At 36.0% G+C, this 24,135-nt stretch overlaps 1 protein-coding gene across 1 annotated transcript in view; it reads left to right on the forward strand.

The window, feature by feature from the left end:
• Nucleotides 1-24,135, forward strand: part of LOC139138703 (importin-13-like) — a 136,641-nt gene that overhangs the window by 92,459 nt on the left and 20,047 nt on the right. Inside the window, exons 17-24 of the mRNA XM_070707206.1 lie at nucleotides 336-470; nucleotides 974-1,204; nucleotides 1,982-2,119; nucleotides 2,662-2,761; nucleotides 3,705-3,757; nucleotides 4,939-5,064; nucleotides 5,434-5,523; nucleotides 11,233-11,418. Of these exons, the coding sequence (XP_070563307.1) occupies nucleotides 336-470; nucleotides 974-1,204; nucleotides 1,982-2,119; nucleotides 2,662-2,761; nucleotides 3,705-3,757; nucleotides 4,939-5,064; nucleotides 5,434-5,523; nucleotides 11,233-11,418 (1,059 nt within the window). The remainder of the gene's footprint in view (nucleotides 1-335; nucleotides 471-973; nucleotides 1,205-1,981; nucleotides 2,120-2,661; nucleotides 2,762-3,704; nucleotides 3,758-4,938; nucleotides 5,065-5,433; nucleotides 5,524-11,232; nucleotides 11,419-24,135) is intronic.

Below are 24,135 nucleotides of genomic sequence, written 5' to 3' on the forward strand. Positions count from 1 at the left end.
GTATCCACCAGAAATTACAACCACAGTGAAAAATAACTGAGTGCCAATCATTAGGCGAGACGATATTAAATGCACGTTGTTTTTTCATTCATAAATGTAGCTTATCCACATGCATCAGTCTTTCTGAATTCTAAGTGAGATCTTGGAATATAAGGACTGCAGCAGCAAAAGCTGGTTTTAAACTATACAGCTATACATACCTATTACCGACAAAGTTTGATTCAGCCCCATTGTTTGTATAGCAAAACCAGACCTCTGCACAGGATAGTGGGATGAACAGGTAGTAACAAATTCGGCTGTTAAAAATTCCCTCTATTTTCGTTCCTGTCACCCAGTCCAGAGAGCTGATCCGGCTGATGAGTACCATTGGATACACCATGTCTTCCCTTCCGGTGTCAGACACCATGAATTATTTGCAACTGTTGATTGGACCCCAGGTAGAGCAGCTGCAGGCATTGGCCAATGAACCGGTAAGGCCTGGATGTTGCTGACCAATCAAATGCCGTGTACATGTTTTACTGTTGTGCATGTTGAGTAAACTGTCATGTTCATTTACCAAAGAAAACATCTGTAATTTTGTAGATTCAAAATAGTAGTTGTCATTTTTTTTTGCGCCACTTTGAATGTGTCAACATTGACGTTCAAGCATTTTTTTCAATTAATTACAACAAAATGCCACTGAGAAAAATTCAGTAAGTGTGTCTCAACATGTTGTATCTCCAGGCAAATGATGTATTATATACCAGTAAGAATGGGGAAAATTCATGCTCCAGATCTACATATATGTAAGCTTGCATTTAATAATGTAATATGGCTGCTAGAGTAAAGTTGCCTGAGCCAGTAGTTAGTAATACTAAATTGCTGCCTCGCTCATATCCTGTGTTAATTGATCAAATTCTCACCAATTTTTTTAACGATAAATACCAAAAAATTACCTTACCATATGGTGACTTTTGGACATTTTATTTCTCAGCCCTCTGCCAACAGCAAATCCGGTATCCAGATGAGAATCAATATGCTGGCGATGCTTTGTGCCACACTGGACTACAAGAGACAGGATGAGGTTGATGAGAACACAGAGACCAAGAAGACAGCGCCCCCACAGGACAGTCCACCACAGCCAGTGTTGCTGATTTTACAGCAAGTTTTCCCAATCCTGCAGAAGATCATGATTCAATGGATGTCAGATGCAGGAATTGTTGAAGTAAGTGAAGAGGGCGCCCTCGCCATATGAGAACAACTACTACTTCAGCTGTTGTACCTCCGAATACAACAAATTCAAGGAGACAATTTTGTTGTAACAGCAAAGGATCAAACAGAAATGTTTCAATGATATCACTTTTCCAACAGGACAATTTTTCTTCTTAAAGTGTGGAGAAACAAATAATTTTTGTAATTTAAAATCCATGTATGTGTGTAGCAACATACTGGGATTGAAGTTCATTGAAAGTAACCCAGTTTACAACATGAAACCAACCTACAGATAACTTGATCATAAATATTTTTCAAATCTCCACAGTAAAATGATCTCACAATTGAAATTGTAACCGTGTTCTAATGAAGCACCCAATCAATTTAATCATATCATCATCAAAGTAGGTTTGTAAATGGGAATTGTTTTGATCCTGCTATCCTGATTCGTAAAAGTAAACGGTAGTTTATGTACTCCCGACTCTTTCACATCAAGTCTGTAAATATTAGCTAGAATATCAATGTACCAGCAAGATCATTTGTGACACGCAATCAGTGAAAATTCTAATGTTTGTGCCTGTGTAGAGGTCTCCAAATGGTCTGTCGAAACACATTATATTGCATGAAATGTGACCTTGCAGCAACAGATGAACTTGGCAAGCAAATGAATATGTTAAACCTTAAGAAGAAGACTTGCTCTTCTAGAAATTTGGTGGCATATTTTCATGGTTGACGATCTGTCATTCGTATATTTTCAAGGTGTTTATCTGTCATTTGTATATATTTTCAGGGTGTTTGTGAACTGCTTAAAAGAGCGCAGAGAACTCTCCTTGGAGATATAGCACCTCTCGTACCTCAGCTTTCAGAAATCATGATCCAAATTTACTCCGTTGTTCCTCAGCCATCGATATTAGATTTAGCCAAGTCGGTAAGTCTATTCAGCTAGATACACTGTTTCTGACCGTTTTTTTTTACTCGTTAGCCATGAGGAGCTCATGTATGTAGAAGAATATGACAATGGTAGTCGTCAAGGGTGAAGCTCAATTGCAAGTTGAGGTGCCAACTGCCCGTTATCTATATTAGTGCCTGTCATGGAGTTTCTACAGGTCAAGGATCACCATTTGCAACTGATGTTTGGCCATCAGTGGCCAAAACACCTTGATAACTACTGGAGAAACTTATATTAGTCCAAAGCTGAACAATAATGATATACCAAAGGTCGTAAATTGCTATACAAAGATAATGTGGACACAGAATGAGCCACCTAAGAATTTTGCAGCACTGAAGGTAGATATAGATAGTGATTCATTATGGAGACAGAAAATTCTTGCATTGAAGGTAGTGAAGGGGTCAAGGTCAAGTGACTGAACCAAACGTAGAAATAGTGTAGTGCTCCAACTTCAAATAATCGGTTTTCCAGAAATTTGGACTTTAAACCTGTAATGTTCCTTTTTGCTTATCTTTTCCCAGTTAATAATTTTATTCAGTGACAATGAAACTTACCAACCAGCAGTCAAGAATATTTATGTCCAGTTGACGACAAAGACGCTGAGTATTTTCCAAACCATAGGTGAGTCACTCAACTTATATTTCTTTACAAGTCACTGGAAGAATTTTTTTCAGTTAATCGACAAAGATTAATAACATGCAGAGATTGGTTCCTTTGATATATTATGCAGAAGAACTACCAAATCAAAAATTTAATTTTTTCCAATAGAATTAGCACAGAGATAACTGCCATTTTGAATTTTAAGTGTTGGTAAATTTTGGGTTATTTGTTTGTCAAGTACCAAAATTTGGATAATGTTTGCCAATAGGGCTATTCACAATTTACATCATTGTTTTTCTCATTATTATGCAAAAATATATATTTGTCTGCATTTTTAGATTACGCTTTTGAAAATTACGCATGCAAGAATAAGGCCAAAGTAATTAAATTCTTTGTTTTGCGTCCACTCAAATGGGAAAAGGTACGCGTCTACGCGGCTGAAATAGACACACAAGAAATTAACACAATGTAATTTGATTGCAGCAAATTAAAAAAATGTATTAAAATTTCTGTTCAGAAAAGCTAAGCGGTTATGTTCTAAGATTTCCTATTCAAGTACACTGTGTGTGTGTTTTTCATGAAAACCTTAAAAAACCTTCGTGGGTGGGGACGCAAAACAAAGAATTTAATTACTTTGGCCTAACGAAATACATCTTAGCAGGCAACTGCTAATGTAACCATGAATATGCTAAAGGAGATATTATTCACAACTCAGAGATCAAACTGTAAAAAGAGCCACGCATGCAAATTGTCCACCTTTCAGGCTACAATGTCTGATGTTGTGCGCTTACAGCGACATTAGTAACAAACCTGTAACCTAAACAGTGCTCATTTTTATTCAAATTATTTTTGAAAGAGAATGAAAGTTTGCTTGAGGAAAATTTGAGCAAAAGTTTGAGTCTTTCATTTTGAGATGCAAACTACCGTGAATGTATTCTCATCCACAAATGTATTCACATTTCAGGAATACAAGACCAAACCGATGTGATCGAGAGTTTCATGGCGTTGACAGCACAGGTCAGTGGAGGAGACATGCAGAAAAATTGTTGAAAAAGGAGTGCGCCACCACAGACAAAATGCATGAAGTCTTTTGTTTTTTTAATCCATCTGTACCATAAAATACACCTCTGGATCATGGAGTAATCCTCCATAAACTAACACTTGGTCAATGTTTATACTCTCTACCACTGGACATTCAATCATCCGAACAGTATTTCAGTTTGCAAACTTTCTCTTTTTCATCATCTAAGAAAAATGTAACAGATTTTGTTGTAATTAGAGGCATGTTATGACAATATCATTGACCAGAAAAGAACAATTATTTGTCATGTGGTAGGAAGTAACTTATCCTCCCCATAGCCACCTCGGCGAGTAATCATCTGCATTTGGTGGAAAAATCCCCCGTCTAAAATATGGTTTATTTACCATTATATCATACCAGTATATTTATGGTGCAAATACAGTGATCTGATCGGTCGAGATGAAAAAAGAACCGTGGTGCATTGGCGATATACCACGACTGGCACACGCACAAGCTCTCAGCTTGAGCAAAAATCCGTTTTTGACGTTCCACGCCAGAATTTCAATATACTATTATGATATAATAGCAATAAATCACACCATGCAATGGTATACCACTTGATTTTGACCAGTTCACTTAATATATGCACGAGCAATAGCGAGTGCAATATGTCGTGAACTGGTCAAAATCTTTGGTACCTTTGCTGGGTGTGCTTTATTGCTTAATTTAATTGCAAAGACTGAGCATGATCAGCAATGTGCCAGTGAAATCAGTTTGAAGAGAGATAGAATCATTTATGAAGAAAAGCTATGAGTCTTTGAATAGCATTTTTGTTCAGTGCATGTGTAAACATTATCCTCTAAAGTTTAACTCCTTCGCTGAGAACCTTCAACCCTCTGCACAGTGTAATTGCAAATTACAAAGTAACCAGACACCGGAGACATGACATGGATAGAATTCCCAGTTACCACTGCTCTATAGCTGTTGTTCAACATTGTATTGAACTTTAAACTTTGACTCCAAGGAACTCTGATTTATATAGAAATGTACTCGTAGGCAGTATAAGTACTCACACAAAGATGATCTAGAATTTCAGCTTCACTTAGAAGTTACCGAAATGGTTTTATTATTGAAGATGACAATTTTAATTTTCTTCTTTACTGTTTTTATCACACAGTTGTTGAAGAAATATCCCCACATCGTAGTGACATCGGACTGTAACCCCCTGTCCATTTATCAGATTGGTCTTGTATCATTGATGTTGCCGGAACCACCCACCGTCAAATCTACAGCTTACTTCTTTGTAAGTGCACAGCTGTGTATGTGTATTACTGTACCAATGTTAGTGTGGAGTCTCTGTGGACAAAACTACTTCAGTTGTGGTTTTGAAAATTTGTTTACAAAACAATATTGCCAAATGGGTCATCATCATATTTCCAATGTGTCTATTATCAAAATCACCAAGATAGATTTGAAAGATAACTGTTGAATGGTTGTACATGACTGTATCACTTTCCCATTCATAAGATTTTATGGTGCATTTTCTGTAATCTACCTGTAGAGGGCGTCCTATCAGATATGCGGAAGGTCTGCGTAACAGAGTTGTTATGCTTAAAGCATGGCTTTGAAAGATGTTCAAACTTTTTTCATTTCCTTTCTTTTGAATCCATAGTGTGAATTTATAAATCAGTCTGAGAAGTTTCCTGTGTTGGTGCAGATTCTGACAGAGTATGGCAGAAATTTACTTGACATTGTTCTTAAGGTGAGAACACTAATTCATCGATAATTTACACTGCATGAGGTGCTGTCCATGTGTCTTTCTATTACAAAAAGAAAGATGAAAAACATTCCCAGGTTCCCAATATCTTTTATGAGAACTTTAAATGGACCTGAGTGGACAGCAGAAATGATACTCAAACCGGAACAGAATCATTAGATTTTCAATTTTTCACCCATAGGCAATTGCAAATTGCAACAGGTGTTCACATTTACTACAGACACAGTCTTAACAGTTGACATGAATTTGTACATGGAAGATGCTACTTTTCATGGGTAACATATTGAAACAGTGAGGAAATGCCATAGAAAAGTACAAGTGTATGTTGAACAGAGATTTTTTGAGGCTTTTAATAGTGCTGTCTGTCAAATGTTTTCAATTCCTCAAAGTTTTATTCATGTAATCTATCCTTTGTTACGAACTGAGAAATTCAAAATGAAATTTTACTGGTTGTAAAGCTAAACTTTGAGTTGTAACCCTTGTCTTCTCAAACTGTTGATGTTGCATATACTCTTTCACATCTTTACAAACAATGGATACAGCAAAAATACCGATATAGCCAAAGTTTACAATGAATAGATATCCTTTTGAAGGCTCCACACGCTGTATCTTTTGGCTATTTTGTCAGAACTTTTGTTTTGTGGTTTCCCTACACTTTCTGCATTGAATCCCTAAACTGTAATTTAATGCCAAGTATTTAGCATATCAACAAAACCTATATGAGTATAATCTACATTGTTATTGTTGAAAATTGTATTCAAGTTGGGACTAGAATTCATTTGTAAACAATAAACAATGATCACTACACATGTACAAGCTGTGTTGACAAAAAGAATACTCGAAATTTCAGCATGACAAACGGATTAGGGTCAGACACGGTAGTTGATATACAGAAGCAGAATACTGAAAAAACTTGCCACAAGTTACAGCTTATGTCCCTTAAATTCCTATCGTATCATTTGAAAAGAGGCAAAAGAAGAACCTGAATAAAATGGAAATGATTTGCCATGGAGGTTGTGCAGCTCTGTTGCCTGTCACTGTACTTTTTGCACATATCTGGTGACTTCACTTCACTTCCTGACCTCTTGACCTCACCTGTGGACAATGGAGAAACAAATTAATTAGTGACCTGACCTAGATAATGCATTGCTGCGGTTCATTATCTCATTGATTTGACTTCAGAGCTAATCAGTGAAACACATTTGTAATATCATGTACATATTCGTACATATTTGTCATATCCAAAGCACAGACAAAAAGTAATGTGTATCGTGTGTAATTTCAGTAGCAAGCTTTATTGCTAAGTAATGTACTACAAGATGTACGGGTGCATAATTCCCAACCATTCATGGTGTAGTCTCGGCAGATCGTCCATGTAGCCGACACGAACACGAAGTGTCTGTTACCGGCTACCAAAAACTATGAAAAATAGTAAGAATGGGCTACAAAATCACTATCAGTTTTAAGTTGCAGGTAGAATAAGTCTGTGCCTTTGTATAAAATACTATAAAAATAGTAGAAAGTGAGCATCCAGCTGAAAGTTAGTCGAGGAGACCTTAACCGCATATCATTTGCATCTCATTGTCGGCTACATGGACTGTGTGCCGTAGTCTCACTGAAATTCAACTCAATTGCTTTTAAATTCCCCAATTCAACTACAAATCTGGTCCAACCATAAAGTGGTCAAGCTGTTTTCACAGGATGTTCTTTCTGTGTCTTTCTATGCATGGATATGGATGGATATCAAAGTGAGCCCCAGTTTCGATAGAACAATGTACTCTTTCATAGTTCATTCAAAGTTGAATAAACTTTTTGATATCTCAAAGCATGGAAAAGTTATCAAAATCTGTGCATAGCCGTTATTGAAGGCGATGGTGATGGTCCCTGAACATTTATGCAAAATAAATTTAATTTGGCCAGTCTAGTAGGACCCAAGAGAACACACAAAACAACAAAAAGTCATTTTACATGTGATAATTTGAAATAATAGCATCAGCTGCATTTGTAACAGCATTTGCATAATTGAATGAAGTTTGCCATAAAGACTTTCCGATTATTTCTGCAAGACTTATAGAGACTTCATTCTCTATCTCTCAACAATGCAATGTTTTCATTTCTATGGAATGGAGTTGCATATATCAAACTTCTGGGATGGTTATGAACTTCACATTGACATTGAAGAGGTCATTACACTTTCAAGTATTACAGTTCTGATTCATACTCAGCTAGCTTTACCAGGCAGTGAGGAGAGATACAACCATAACGGGTTGATGTTAACCCTTTGAGCGCCAAGTCAATTTTTGTCACCTTTATAAAATGTAACTCCACTCAAATTTTTTCAGATTTTTGCAAAAATTTTGGTAAAAATCTTTAGCCAATGAAATATGATGTCTGTTTGGTTCAAAATTATCAAAACAATAACAGAAAAATCATAAAAACTGGTAAAATGTTGCCCTAAAATTTTGGTGGGAAATATTACAGCGCTCAAAGGGTCAACTTTCAAAGATGGCGGAAATTAAATCTGAAGATGCTTGCACAATGTGCCATCATTCATGACAGGCATGTTTTGATGAGATTTCCTGTATGAGATTATCAAAAACGTCAGAAATGAAGTCAGAGATGTGGTATTTTTAATAAACTGTGTTTACGGAGGTTTGAACTGAACTAGTCAACAAGTCAGTCCACTGCACTGTTAGTAACTGCCGACCAATCACAAACATTCTTTCAATGAGCTTATGACCCAGTTCCTTTCAGTGCTTGGGCCAGTTGGTCATAGGTGCATTATGAGGTGATTTTCCATGATGTCATTGTACAGGTGTGAGTTTCCTCTAGAGGGCGCTGTCCACTGTAGCACTCAGCCCTACGCCTTTGTCCGTTGCTTGCACACATTCAATAGAGAAATCTGCACGGCACTGATAAAGTTACTGATTATTTGAAACTCTACTTTTAAAAAAGTTTTGCTTTCCAGTCTCCCATGCAAAAGCCATTTTTATTCAGAAATTGAAACCCAAAAGAGAAAATCATTGTTTAATTTTACTACATTTTCAGATCATGAGATTCTTAATTAGGGACATCGATTTTTAGTCATAAATTTGAGCTGCTAGGAGAGACTCATACCATATTGAAAGATACATTGCACAGTGTTTCCTATGCTATTTGCCTTCAGAGAAGTTTCCTTACTAACCAACGAGGAAAAAATCCACAAATATTATTTACTGAAACAAATGTTTTTAGACCAAGTAAATAACACCACAGCATTTACAAAGCGTTGTGATTTGAGAGGATGAATTTTCGACTCAGGTAGGAGGGTTATGTGCACTTTTTATTAGTCCTTGCCAATAAAACACTCACATTGTTCTCAATCCATCAAGCAGCAAAGCGGTAAACAAGTAGCATGCTCCAAATGTGTGATCTTTGAATGTCAACAACTCCCACATTTAGTCCTTGCCTTCTGCCCATTGTACTTCATGATTATTGACAGGGTGAGAGGTCACCATTGATCTGAAGGGTCAAGGGTCATGAATTAATAAACTTCCCTTTATGTCACTCGTCAACGAAACTTGATTGATGAGTGGTTTGACATGAAAACCTAATTACATGTGTATGTCAGTTTGATTTTGTATCTGATATATGTTTTTTATTCAAAGAAAGTGAAAAACAAGTTGTGCGTCCTCTATCTTGTACATTGTCACTCTATAACAATCAACAAGAGTTCACAGACTGTGTTTGTTTTTTTGTGTAAGCGCATCAATATTCATTCATAACATTATTTGTAGTTTAATATAAAAACTGTAAGTGTGTAAAATAATTTCATTAGTGAAAGATATCCAGATAACTTTTCTGGGTGTGATCGTGTCTATATTTGTAACTTTGCTATCGTCACTTATTTTAATTGCAAAGTAGCATTTTTCTTCAAGAGTATACGGTAACAGTACCACCACTTGGTCCTATGATCATAGTCAGTAAATAAAAAACCACAGTTCAGTTTTGTTTTCTTTGAAAGAAACCCTTTGTGAAATCTGAGATCTATCAGTTAAGACTAGTGGTTGAATCCCTTTACTGTTCTTCTCCCCCCCCCTCCCTCACTGGTCCTACCTCCTCTGACACCCACTGTACTGACCATTAATTACCCCCATGGCACCCTCTGATTGTACCTTCTCTTACAGCCGCTGATCAAATTCCTTTCCTGATCAAATTCCTTTCCTCTGAGTTGTGCCGGTTGCATCCTTGTTTCTTTTTCAGGTACTTTTAAAAAAAAGTATTCAGTATTTCTCCTGAGATTAGACAGAAGTCAAATTGTTTCAAAAAATTCAAATTCCATTGAAAATAATCACTTGCAAAAATAAGTGAACATTGAAAACAATACATGTAGGTGCAGCACATCATAAACTATCCCAGTTCATCGGTAGCAGCATATGAATTGAAAAACAATCTTCCATGTTTGTTTAAAACATCATAATACAGCGATTGGGCGGCATGGTACCTTATTCTACACTGGGTTGTTTGATAGACAGTGTTGTACCAAAGAAAGTATAAAGAAAATGTCTGCAACAATATTAAATATGATATTGAATACTTCCAAACTGTATGCCATTCATTTTAGAAAGAGTTACTTTGTAAGGGACAGCAATATTTGAAAAGTGACATCTTTACATAGTAATTCTGACCTGTTGAACTCACATTTTATATCACAGGAAACCAGTAGTGGATAGTTTACCGCTGATACAGGTTTGATGGATAAACATTTCCTCAATGACCGGGCCAGAGTTGAAAAGTGCACCAGGAAAAAAGTTGAATGGATTGATCATGCATGTGGATTCTTCAACCATTTATTATTTAATATTAATTAATAGGAAAAGGGTTTAGTCCTTACAGTAGGGAACACAGTGGACCCCCTAAGTTAGTTGACTAGATCAAGGTCACAGTGACATGGTAATTACTTACTTTGTGTGTGTTGCATCTCCAAATGTTCACGTCTTTTGCGCATGATTTGTCACAGTACTAGTCAAACTTTATTTTAAGATTGACATGATATGGAACTGGTGAAACATGGACTGAAAATGAAATAAAGATTACAATGCTCTTAATCATCTCTGTGATAACACCATAATTAAAACAAATTATTAAGTGGTGATGTTTTTCAAATTTTTGACCTCTTTGACAATGGGAGTATCATTGTGTGTGAAGCAGTCAAATATCAAGCCGTAAATGACAGGATTTCCCTTTCTACCCTTCTCTTAAGATCTCAGGGAATTTTATGGTGTTGTCACTAGTTTTTTCAATGTTCAAAACACTTTTTTATCACTGACTGGTCATCTGTTTCTGTTCATGATTGATCTGTGTCATCTCACAGCATTTTATGTAAAAATTTTATTTGAAATGCTGCTGTGACTTTTGAGAATGATTTTGTCAGTTTGGTCAAAAATCTCATAAACACTTTTTATTGCTCTGATGTTTTGCGTTTTTTTTTATACCAACATTGACCCATTCAAAGTGTGAATGAACCCTATCATTATTTCATCAAACCATCCAAGAAAGTGAAAGTCTAACCCAGTCTAGATATGTTTTCCTCCATAAAGTGTGGTGTCATATTGTGACTGTCAATCTTTTATGTGAAATGTGATCTTTCCCTACCAGAGTTTCATCTGCTATTGTTCTGTGCATAGAAAAATCAGTTTCTGTGAATTTTTTCAGGCAATTGGTGGTGCATCACCACGGCAACTGATGGATCACATGTCAGACATCTTGGTTTCCTTGAATAAACACTGCTTTCTTCATCTATGCAAATGGCTTGAGGAGTTGCTGTCAATCCCAGAATTCCCTTCACCCAGAGCATCCAAGGCAGAGAAAGAACAATTCAAGAAATCCATTCTCAGGCAAGTTTGTTTACTTTTTGTTTCCTCCAGTTACATTTTTAATCATGGTCAATGCAAAGCTGTCCATCCTGATTGTAGGTTTTGTTGCAGAAGTTATGGTGCTATAAAAACATAATTAAGGTATAAACAGATATTTATATTTGTCATTCTTTAATTTTATGAGTTTAATTTCAGTAAATCTTGAAAAAAGAATCAGATAATAACTAGTAAGTGTTGCATATCAATGATGGAAGTGTACTGATGTATGCATCAAGCCTATCTGTTGAAATAGCGCTGTTCGGCATTACAGGTTACTTACTAGAACTGCATGCAGACAGAATTTCTCAGCATTGCATGCTGTCGTTGCACCTTGCAGTCTGAGCTTTTAGTATGTCCTACACATTAGCAGTTGCCTATTAAGTTGTATTTTCAGTGTTCTTGATTCGTTGATTTCCAAAAATGTAATCTAAATTTGCCGACAAATACATGTATTTATTATTGCATATTAATGAAAGAACAGTGATGTCACCTGTGAACAGCCCCATTCTCATATTACTTTCTGGAAAATTACTATAAACGCACTGGTATAAGGCCACAAAATATGACTTCTAAAGACAAGATGTGTTCATCTTAATGAGCAAGTGTAGAATGTCAGTAAAATCACCATTTTCTTTGTTAAGGCGCGAGTATCATGGTGAATTTTACTATGGTTTCTCAGTCACTCAGCATGGTGACCCTTGATGTAACGATGAGGTTGTCTTAGTGAAGCAGAAAAGGTGCCAGTCTTCCCACATCATGTGTCTGTGTTCGTACACCTTAGCCAAACCACTGTCAACATTTGTGTAGCTTCACTTGTGAAATTTGGCATCTTTGAAATCTGGTGAAAATCATTTTCAAAAAAGCTGAGCTTGCTCTGTTAGTGTGTCAGATGTAGGTTAACTATTATCTGAGCAGAGTTCATGAAACTACCAAACTATACCATTTGCCCTGAATGTTGACCAAATTTGACAATCAGTCTCACTGATCTGAACGCACCGCATTACCATACTTGTTCAGGGTAGGAGAGAGAGAGAGAGAGAGAGAGAGAGAGAGAGAGAGAGAGAGAGGGACTTTGAATAGTAATAGTACATGTAACTTGGTTTAGCTTGTACTGGTGACTCAGCTTGGATTTCATCTTGACCTTTTATATTTTGATGAGTGTGTTGAACTTCAAAGCCTTGACTGGATAACAATGCAAAATTGAAGAAAACAAATTAATGCGCAACGTTACCCTTTGACCCTGTTGTAGGAGAGATGTGAAAGTTTTCTGTCGGTAAGACATACTTTAAACAAGCATATTAAGGGTTAGGATTAGGATGGGGATCAGGCTAAGTGTTCTTAAAGGGGCAGGCTAGGTTCCTTATCAGCTTTATCTCTAAGCAAATTGACTGACTGTGCACAAATTTCGAAGGAGAACAAAGGACTAAAATCACATAAACAGTCGATGTCAACAACTATTAATGCGAGAACTGGGGATTGACGATGGCCCCTTTAACGTACCCTATGCCAGAGTGTGAAATTTTAGGATGGACAAAATCATCAATCTGCATAAGTTTATTGGCATTTTTTTCCAACTTTCACGATCACCATCACTATTTGCAATATGTCATAAATAGTTGTATTTTCATATGAACATGTAAATGTATGACGTAAAAGTACATCTGAATGGTAAGCAGTGTTGTTGACAGGGGTGGCAGCTGACCGTGATCCAGTGCAAAACATGACATTATCACCGTGGTAACCATTGAGTAGACCGATAAGAACTCTGAGCTGTGTTTATGCCAGTGGTCAAAAACAACATCTCTTATCTTGTTTTTTTCGTATTTTGGGTATACACTTTGTTTTGTTTGCTTGCCTATTTTAAATAACCTTCAAATGACATTGCATCTGCAGAAGTTTTGCAAAATTTGTGATGAACTTGCTGCTGTGTAAAAATGTTGCTGCACGCACAGATTTAGGAATTGCTGTGTTTTCTCAAAACTTCTCACGTGACATAAAGACTGCTCCAGTACATCCCACAAACAGCAGATAAATTTATCCAGTGTGTTTGTACTCTCTTTCAAGGGACTGTTTATGTTAATGTTGTCGTGGCAGTTCAGAAATGTGTTTTCTTGAGAGACAGAATAACATGATCAGGGATTGTACTAGATTTTATGACTTGATGGAAGGTTGTTTTTTTTCACAGCAAAGTCATCCTACCTACATAACCATCTAACTACCGTGTGTATTGTAAGTTTGATTTTAAATCGAGGATCAAGTATTATTTCCCATCAGAATGACATTTATGTTTCGTGTTTGACATTAATTTTGTATGCTAAGCTTGTAGATTTTGTAGATATTTTGAAGTGCTCTTGTCATACTTCACCTGCGCTGTGGTCGCAAAGATACTCAGAATGTGAAGAATCCATGCTATGATCACACTTAAGGTAGTATGCACCTCGAAAGTGAAAGACTTAAACTTTTACTCTTACTTTCCTCAAGGGATCTTTCAATCATTCTCTATCAAAATCAAGAATAAAATAGGGGTCACCGTGCAAATTTTGGTACTAGAGAAACAAATTACCCAAGATTTACCGATATTAGAAATTCAAAATGGCCGCCATCCCTGTGTTAACTCTATGGAGAAAAATAAAAATTTTCGAATTTCAAAAAACTAAGGCGGTGAAAAGTTTTCTTTCATCAAGAGCTTTAAAATGAACCCCCACATGTGGTATATCAGAAGAGAATTGTAAAAGTTTGAGAGTCCGAATGTCTGTCCCCGAGGTGCGTTCTACCTTAAGAGTAAAGCAGTATTGTAAGTGACTTAAAATGCCATATTTCTGCCTCAGTATTCATAAGAAATCTTTTTGTGGCTATAATTGACAGACTCTTCTTGTATGCGTCAATATGTTCAATTTTTTTGGAGATTATTTATAAACTTAGCATAGTTTCTAAAATGGAAAAACTTGTTTGTTTATCAAGGACAGGTAGAAAAGCTGATTTGATAAGAGTGATGTACTTTTGTGACGTTAGTGGCAAGTTAGTCATCAAAAAACCAAGGTTTATTCACCCTGACATACATGTATTGCCTAGTTCTGTCTTTCATCAATAACATGATGTCATTTATACTCACCCCTCAAGGTTATATTATTTCAAGTCAGGTTACTTTTAAATACCAGGGGTTACTGTGTCATCGTACAGGTCAGGGTGTTCCTACTGACCGGCTTCAGCTGGGGGTAGAGGCGGGTTATAAAATCCAAAGCTCATTTAAGCACGACCATACATGTATATATAATTTTGTGTCGGTGATTTTCATAACTTTTACCTATTTCGCAAAAATATGTTGGTTTCCTTCTTTGAAATGGAAGTTGGGTATATAATCAGTTTACAAGTATACATGTATCTCCTTCCATAATGACTGCATCACCTACCCTATAATATACCATACACACAGCTTGCAGGATACGATGGTATATTCCAGGCCCTGATTTACATACTTGCATTGGAATCCAGATGGCTTACTGATCATGATCCTTCTTTATTATATATCCATTTTCCATCCAATATTGTTCTCTAATTTCACCACTGGCATCAAGTCACTACACTTGTAATTTTCCACCACCCTCCCCTCTCCTCCCCCACCCCCACCCAAGAAACCAGCTTACTTTGTCATCGCCCAAGTCTCCGCCTTCATACCTTGTGTACAGCCTGGAGATGGGGACCTTGAATGTAAATTGGGAGTTGGTTCAACTTTCATTTGAATACAATGCTGTTTCTTTCCATGCCCCAATACTGACCTTCATTTTTATCTTCTGAAGTTCATCAACCCTGCACGTCCTGCAAAATGTTCCCGGTATAGATTTTTTTTTGAAAAATTCACAAATTAATTTAATTCAAAGGACAACGCAACAATGGAAAGGATATAATTAATTGACATCCTCGGTTTTCAGATCACCCACTTTTAAACTGTTGTGATGTGTTTTCTGAGGTGACAAGGTCCGTGTGCTTGTTTGTGTCAAAAAGCTTGTGACTTGAATAGATCTTGTGTAAAGAAGGCTATGTGTTCCACTCCTGTAAATCATTGTTAACTTTATTAGCTCCCATAGCCATATGTATATATGGCAATGGAAGCTATTCTTATAGGCTAGGAAAATGTCTGTATGTATGTATGTCTGTATGTCTGTATGTCTGTATGTCTGTCCGTCAACATCAAAAACTCCAAAACCGCTGCACATTTCATCTTGATATTTGGTGTGTACATGGATGATGGGCTGTAGATGAGATTTTGTTCAAATGAAGTTGTCATTGCCAAAAATATGCAAATAAGTGCCAAAAAAGGCGTTTTTGGTAAAAAATCTCCTTCTTCATAACCGCTGGTCAGACAGCTTTGATATTTGCTATACAGGTCCCTAGGGATAACCCAACTTGGATTTGTTCAAATTGTGATGAAATATGCAAATCTGTATTTTTAAGGAATTTTTTTGTCATTTTGGTCAAAAATTTATTTCATCAAAACCGCTTGTCTGACAGCTTTGATATTTGGTATACAGGTCCCTAGGGATAGCCCAACTTTGATTTGTTCAAATTGTGATGAAATAAGCAAATCTGTATTTTTAAGGAATTTTTTTGTCATTTTGGTCAAAAATTTATTTCATCAAAACCGCTCGTCTGACAGCTTTGATATTTGGTATACAGGTCCCTAGGGATAGCCCAACTTGGATTTGTTCAAATTGTAATGAAATAAGCCAATCTGTATTTTTAAGGAATTTTTTTGTCATTTTTGGTCAAAAATTTATTTCATCAAAACCGCTAGTCTGACAGCTTTGATATTTGGTATACAGGTCCCTAGGGATAGCCCAACTTGGATTTGTTCAAATTGTGATGAAATAAGCAAATCTGTATTTTTAAGGAATTTTTTTGTCATTTTTGGTCAAAAATGTATTTCATCAAAACCGCTCGTCTGACAGCTTTGATATTTGGTATACAGGTTCCTACAGATAAACTAAATATGATATACAGAATATATGATGAAATCTGCAATTTTGTATTTTGGTGCAATTTTGCCATTTTTGGTCAAAAAATGTGTTTCTCAAAAACTACTTGTCTGATGCCTTTGATATTTGGTATACAGGTTCCTGGGGGTTCTCTTAGTGTGATATAGTGAATTTGATGAAATCTTCAATTTTTGTATTTTTGGGTCAGTTTTTGCCGTTTTTGGTCAAAATATTTGTTCTCAAAAGTTACTCATGTGATAGCTTTGATATTTGGTATACATTTTTATACATAATTATGATGAAATCATCAATTTTGTATTTTTGCAGCTAATTTTGCCATTTTAGGTCAGGCCATCCTGAAATGAGCTATCAAAGATCTCAACCTTCTTCATCAATACATATGTCACAAAACGTTGCTCTCTTCATAACACAGCAGAGCTCTGTCGACCATTGGGTCGTTTGTTAGCTCCCATAGCCATATGTATATATGTTTACAAGTTTACATTTTATTGAAAATCTCAATAGCCACTGAGCAGATTAGATGAAAAATTAGCATGTACGTACTTTGGGCTGACCTGAAATGATTGCGCACATCTTGGGTCAGTATCTTGGACTTGCTATTTTTCATTAATTTTTTTGTAATTTTCTCCCATTTTTGGTCAAAAAATCTTCTTCTCTGAAACCACAAGTCTGATTGATTTGAAACTTGGTATGGAAGTGCATAGGAGTGACCTTTCTCAAATCTGGGCAAATCGTGGTGAAATTTGCATATTTGCATTTATTGGCTATTTTTTTCATTTTTGATCAAAAATTTTTTTTAACTCTGAAACCACACGTCCGATTGAGTTGAAATTTAGTGTAGAGGTTTGTACGGGTGACGTCAGTAAGATTTGATCAAATTCTGGTGAAATTTGTATAATTTTATTTTATTGGGGGAATTGTTTCTATTTGTGATAAAAAAATCTTTTAGCTTGATTTTAGCTTGTTTTGATAACTATATGGGAGCGACCAGTGACATTGTCACTTTTTTTTTTCATTCTTGTTGGCATGCCGGTACAGCTGGATCTTGTTTCCCCTTCCTTATCTGTCAGTGTAATGAGTGCAGTTCTAGGGTTGATCCAGAGCTGTAGACAGGGTAGAATTCAGTAATGATGGGAAATTAAAAAAATCAAACTTGAAAATATGATCTGTATGAAGATGTTTTGTGCAGGTTCTGTTGGAGGTAAATATAGTTTATATTGAAGTACAGGAATGAGATCGCAGAACAGATGTCTTTTTGCTTGAAATCATAGAATTGTAGCCATCACAAATAATTGCATTGCCAAAGTGTAACAATCAAAGCCAGGAAAAAATCTTCTCCACTTCAGTGCTCTTTCTGACATAAATTAAAAGGAACAGTGGAAAAAATTAATGTGTGTGATCTACTGATTTATGCCTGTGTTTGTCTCCAGTAAAATTTATGTTCTCCATGCATGTACTGTGAAAGTCTCATAGCCATATTGTCTGACCTTCCAATCTGACTGGGGTGTGGAAGTAAATGCTACACTGGGTAGATCAAGCTGTCTTTTCATAAACTCCTTGACCAGAAAATTCAGTGGAACTTGCCTTTTGAAAGTTTTTCAATGCCTCAAGTGGGAGAGACAATAAGCCTCTTACAAAATGCTATCATCTGATAACAGAGAGTGTGTGGCAGTGTTTACTGTTTAATTCAAAAAATATTTTGTGCATCGACAAACAGGTGTGAAAAATCAGGGAACTGTACACATCGGCATCAAAGCTGATCCTGATTCACTATTTGTACAATTAGTGATCAGAGATCAAATGATGACGTTGAATAACCTCACTGTAGGTTCCACTTGAAAATAAATTCATGTCAACACTTGATTGTTGACATGAAGTGAAAGGTGGGAATTTTAAGCAGAGTAGTTTTGACTTTGATGTTTTTACTAGAGGGCTAGATGCCATATGTTGTTGGTTCAAATCCGATCGCATAACTACTGAATTTTTGTGCTTACTTTGCTTTGCTTTTCATAAATATGATAATTGGTAAACATGCTACACCAGGGCAAGTCTGTTCATGTAGTCGCGAATTCTTTGAATCGTACTCATCTCATTGCCTTTTAGACCATGATAAAAAAAAACATACTGATTTTTTCCGTAACACAAAGGTGGTAACAAACAAATTTTTCCACTTTTTCTAAGCCAACCAGTTACGTTCTCCAATATTATTATAACATAAGCTAGCCCTCAATCACTACAAGTATGTTTAAAGAGATGCAAACAAGAATTGAATTTCGTTTCCTGCAACAGTATTCCCCGTGTGATAAAATAAAGCATGATTGGCCAGTGAGTACATTTCAAGCCTGGGTTGGTGAAGTAACCGTGAATGATGTTTTTGTGATGGTTTTGTTCTGAACATCAACATTTATTTTTGTGTACTACAGTACTTGTTATTACATGTTGGAACACCATGTATTTGTCTTGTCAAAACATTTATAGAATAGGTGCATTGTTTATGCAGTCATTTGAATTCAAATCTAGAAAATCAGTTTTCAACTACAATACACCAAATCAGTTTTCAACTACAATACACCAAAGGGATGTCAAAATGCTGGGTTTCTAAATACTGTGTCGAGGACTTTTTTTGTTTGCTGTACAGAATACAAATATTTAAAAAAAAAAAGGATTGTTTGTTTGCTATGTAGAACATAAATATTTGGAATTTAAAGGACTGTTTGTTTGTTACAAAGAACAAAAATGTTTTGAATATTCAAACTTACACATTAAGGAAAATTCAATGCTGAAGTGTTTATACGTGAATTTTCACCAGTACCTGAAAGAGTTCCAATTCAGAAAAAGTAAAGTGATGATTTTGAGGAACATTTGAAATTCTCCCCGACCTTAGAACACCTAGTTCTTGATTGCAATTGCTGATGTGACAAGCTGGGCAATGTACATGTGTTCTTGTATGTTCAACAGCCCAGACATGCCCCCTTGAATGCTGAAAGCAAGCCAGCTTTCCATGCAGAATGACAGGGTTATTCCAGTGGGAGGGGTGACCACATTTGGAACAGCCATATATGGATATCAAATCTCAGTCGCTATAAAAATGGTTACACAAACTGGTTTCATTTGAAATTTGACATTTTACAGAGATGCTGTTCAGTATGAAGCATTACAAAGTGAATATTCAACCATAGGATTCCACTGAACACGTTTGCAAGCAACAGATCATTTGATATGCTCTCAGGTTTTGGTCAGAGTCAAATGGACAACTATCAGTCTGTGCAGGTGATAATGCAAGGGAAAGGTTCATAGGGGAGGGGTAACGTTCAGAGTCTGACAGGGAGGAATACTCACAGTCCAAGGGGGGAGGGGTGCTCATTATGATTGAAGTGCGGAGGGTAAAGTTTACTCAGAAAGAGGATCAGTCACGTTGATTAACACGAACTGAGAGATCAGTATGTGTCTAAATCTCTGTGTCTAAATCTCTGTGTCTAAATCTCTTTGTCTAAATCTCTGTGTCTAAATCTCTGTGTCAAAGACCAAAGTTTAACCTTTTGAAGATTTGATCCTTACGAAATGTGATTAGAATTATGTAGCTAGAACGTCTTTGTTTTACGCAATGCTGCATATTATCAAAAAAACCTTTAAAAAATAAAGAAATTAATCCTAACTTTGGTTTAAAATTTTAGCTTATGATTAAAAGTGTAATGCACACGAGGAAGATTATTTTGGGTAGAGGGGTGTGGAGGTGACTGTTCAACAGACACTTATGTACACAACTGGGCAATTTCTTTACCTGTCAATACCCAAAAAATATTGTTTGTTTTGTGGTTTGAGTAAAATACTTTAATGATAGATTGAATACCACTTTCTTGTGATCTACAATATTTATTTAGCTAATACATGTATCTTCCTCAATTCATTAACTAGCCGGACCTTCTCAGAAGTATTCAATGGTTAGTTGGTTGCCAGCTTCTACCTGGCTAGTAAAAGCTATTAGAGGCTTAAAATGGATAATAGCATTAGTAGCTGAATAGCAAGGTCTTCTCAGATGCCACCAATGGTTAGCTGGAAGCCAGCTAATATAGCCAGCTAAAAATGGCTAATTGTGGCTAACAGCTTGAATAGCTGGCTAGCCAGGCCTCTAGAAGTCACCCACTGGTGAGCTGATAGCTACTTCAAGGTGGCTAAATAGCAGCTAATAATGTTCTGTTGAAATTCAGAATAGCTTGAATGGCCAAGTAGACTAAAATTAAGCTATAATTTATATTGCTAACCTAACTATTAGCCTTCTAGCTATTATGGAGTACATTCAACAATCCCACACTGTACTCGGGTAGGTAAGAGGTAACAGTAAAGACGAAAAGTTGCCATATTTGATGGCTGGGTCTTATCAGATGTTTAATTACATGCTATGTATACTTAAAATCAATAACATCACTTTTGGCATTTTGTTGTAAAAAAGCATTTTTGGCTTTTTAGCTCCGCTGTCACGACGCGGAGCTTATCAAATAGGTTGATTTTCCGTCGTCGTCCGTCGTCGTCCGTCGTCCGTCGTCCGTCGTCGTCGTCGTCGTCGTCGTCGTCCGTCAACAATTGCCTTCTCCTCTGAAACCGCAAGTCCAATTGCTTTGAAATTTTATATGCGTTCACTTGGGGTGACCTCACTTAAGTTTGTTCAAATCGTGGTGAAATTTGCATATTTGTATTTTTGGGGCATTTTTTGGTGTTTTTGGTAAAAAAATCTTCTTTTCTCAAACCGCTTGTCCGATTGCTTTGAATTTAATATGCAGTTTACTTATGGTGACTTCAGTCAGATTTCTTCAAATCGTGGTGAAATTTGCATATTTGTATTTTTAAGGCAATTTTTGTCATTTTTGGTAAAAAAATCTTTAAAAATCTTCTTCTTCAAAACTACCGGTCAGATAGCTTTGAAATTTGGTACATATGTCCCTAGGGATGATCTATTTAAGATTTGTTCAAATTGTGAAGAAATATGCAAATTTGCATTTTTAAGGCAATTTTTGCCATTTTTGGTCAAAAAATGTATTTCTCAAAAGTACTGGTCTGATAGTTTTGAAATTTGGTATACAGGTTTCTATAGATGCACTTAGTAATATATATTGAATTTCTGATGAAATCTGTAATTTTGTATTTTTGGGCAATTTTTGCCATTTTTGGTCAAAAATGTGTATTGCCAAAACTACTCATCTGATAGCTTTGAAATTTGGTATAGAGGTTCCTACACATGAACTAAATGATATGTATTGAAATTATGATGAAATCTGCAATTTTGTATTTTTGGGGCAATTTTTGCCATTTTTGGTCAAAAAATGTGTATTTCCAAAAGTACTCATCTGATAGCTTTGCAATTTAGTATACAGGTTCCTACAGATCACCTTAATGATATTTGTAGAAATTATGATGAAATCTGCGATTTTGTAATTTTGGGGCAATTTTTGCTATTTTTGGTCAAAAAACGTGTTTCTCAAAAAGTACTGGTCTAACAGCTTTGAAATTTGGTATACAGGTTTCTATAGATGAACTCAATTTGATCTTTTGAAATTATGATGAAATCTGCAATTTTTATTTGGGGGGGCAATGTTGCCATTTTTGGTCAGAAAATTTATTCTCAAAACACTACTCATCAGATAGCTTTGGTTGACATGTTCCTAGGGATGATCCGATGTGATATATTCAAAGTATGATGAAATCTTCAATTGTGTATTTTTGCAGCTTATTTTAGCCACTTTTTTCTGGCCACTGCATTGAGCTATCAAAGATTTCCTCCTTCTTCATCAACATGTGTCAAAAATAGTTATTCTCTACATAAACACAGCGGAGCTATATCGGCCGCTAGGTCGCTTGTTTCTCTTCTATAATATCATATTTTGTAAAGTTTAAATTCAACTCTATAATAACCTATAGTAAAACTTTCAGGGGTGATGGAGGGAGTTGAGAGGGACATACTGGGAGTGCAGTACTCGAGTTGACAAGAGGTCATTGCTTTGGGGAAAAGTTCAACGAACGATTAACATTGATTTCATTCAAAGCCGATAGAGTCAAAATCAAACGATTAGAGACAGCTGTCCTATTCCAAATTTAGGTTCAGAGTTTAATCCTTAAAAGGAACGTTATCATTATGAAAGCAGATTGGGGTTGTCGTAATATTTTGAGTATCTATTACTTTCCTGCAGGACTTTGCAACCACAGAGAGATTCAACATATTATGTGAATGATATTTGTAAGTTCAAAACAAATCAGTGGAGATTTTTTGTGCTTGCAACTCAAAGACTGCCATATTTTCAGTGGTGATTTAATTGTGAAGTGCATTTAATACAAATATTGACACAATTTTCTGGATTCCATAGATATTTATACAAATAGAAAAATAAGGGATATCTTGGATACTTGACTTGCTTTAAGGTAGTATGCACCTCTAAAATGAAAGACTTAAACTTTTGCTCAAACTTTCTGAAAGGAATATTTCAACCATTCTCTTTCAAAATCAAGAATAAAATAGGGGTCACCGTACAAATTTTGGTACTAGAGAAACAAATAACCCAAGATTTACCGATATTCAAAATGGCCACCATCTCTGTGTTAACTCTATGGAGAAAAATAAAAATTTTCAAATTTCGAAAAACTAAGCTGGTAAAAAGTTTTCTTACACCAAGAGCTTTAAAATGAACCCCCACAAGTAGTATATCAGAAGAGAATTGTAAAAGTTTGAGAGTCCCTGAGGCTGGTTCTACCGTAACAAAACGAATAATATTCAATTCATCTCACTTGACAAATGATCACTCTTTCATAGTACCGTTGTATGTTGTAAATATGGGAAGGACAGAGCTGCACGCTTGCTTGAACAAAGTCTTGATGGAAAACAATATTGATCAAGGTTTTATAATTTATGAATAGTATGGTAAGAGAAGCTTTGTTTAGACTGCACCAGGACTTCATGCTGAATATAGCAGAAAAAAAATTAAAGACGACCAAGCATCAGTTTGATAGAACAGACAACCTATGCAATACAGTAAAAGTGTTTGACTTTATTACTCTCAAGAGACAAAGCGCCCCCAACGTTCAATCTGAGAAAGGCCCAAAAGAGTACCTGTAGTTTGCAAAACTATATGTCTTCACTCAGTAGCTTGGTAAGCATTTTGGCCAGTATCATGATAAAATATTTGAAAAATGTTTAAGTTTCAAAATTAAATGAAGGCAAGCAATGTATTTGTAAAATTGCTACTTCAAGCACCTTTTCATCAACTCCCTATTTGGATCAATGCTGATATTTCAAAATATGTAAAGAATGTAACAATATGCAAACCACAGGTTTTGAACCAAATTGTCAAAAGTTTGAAGTACTCCATGAATTTTCCAGAGAAAGAAATCACTGCACATCATAGCCCTGAAGAGTATGTCAGCGTGAACGAACGCAAACCTGTCAAGATTTCTTTTGTGTCTCCTTTGCAAGTGCTGCTACGTCATTTGAGGTGGTCAATGAAACATTTCAAAGATAGGCAGCCAGTGCACAGGCGCTAGACTTTGTCAGCATCTAGGACAGACTCACCTCTGTTCTACTTTGTGCCTGTAACGTTTACCGCTATGTTTGACGACAGGAGTAATGAGTGCATGTCAATCTTATATTTTGTGCGCCCATGTTTGCGTAAACAAGATAAATCTTGAAAAAATGGTGTGAACGTGTTAGGGAAACTGGCATGTTG

This window comes from Ptychodera flava, chromosome 8, assembly GCF_041260155.1.
Source record: "Ptychodera flava strain L36383 chromosome 8, AS_Pfla_20210202, whole genome shotgun sequence".
NCBI lineage: Eukaryota > Metazoa > Hemichordata > Enteropneusta > Ptychoderidae > Ptychodera > Ptychodera flava.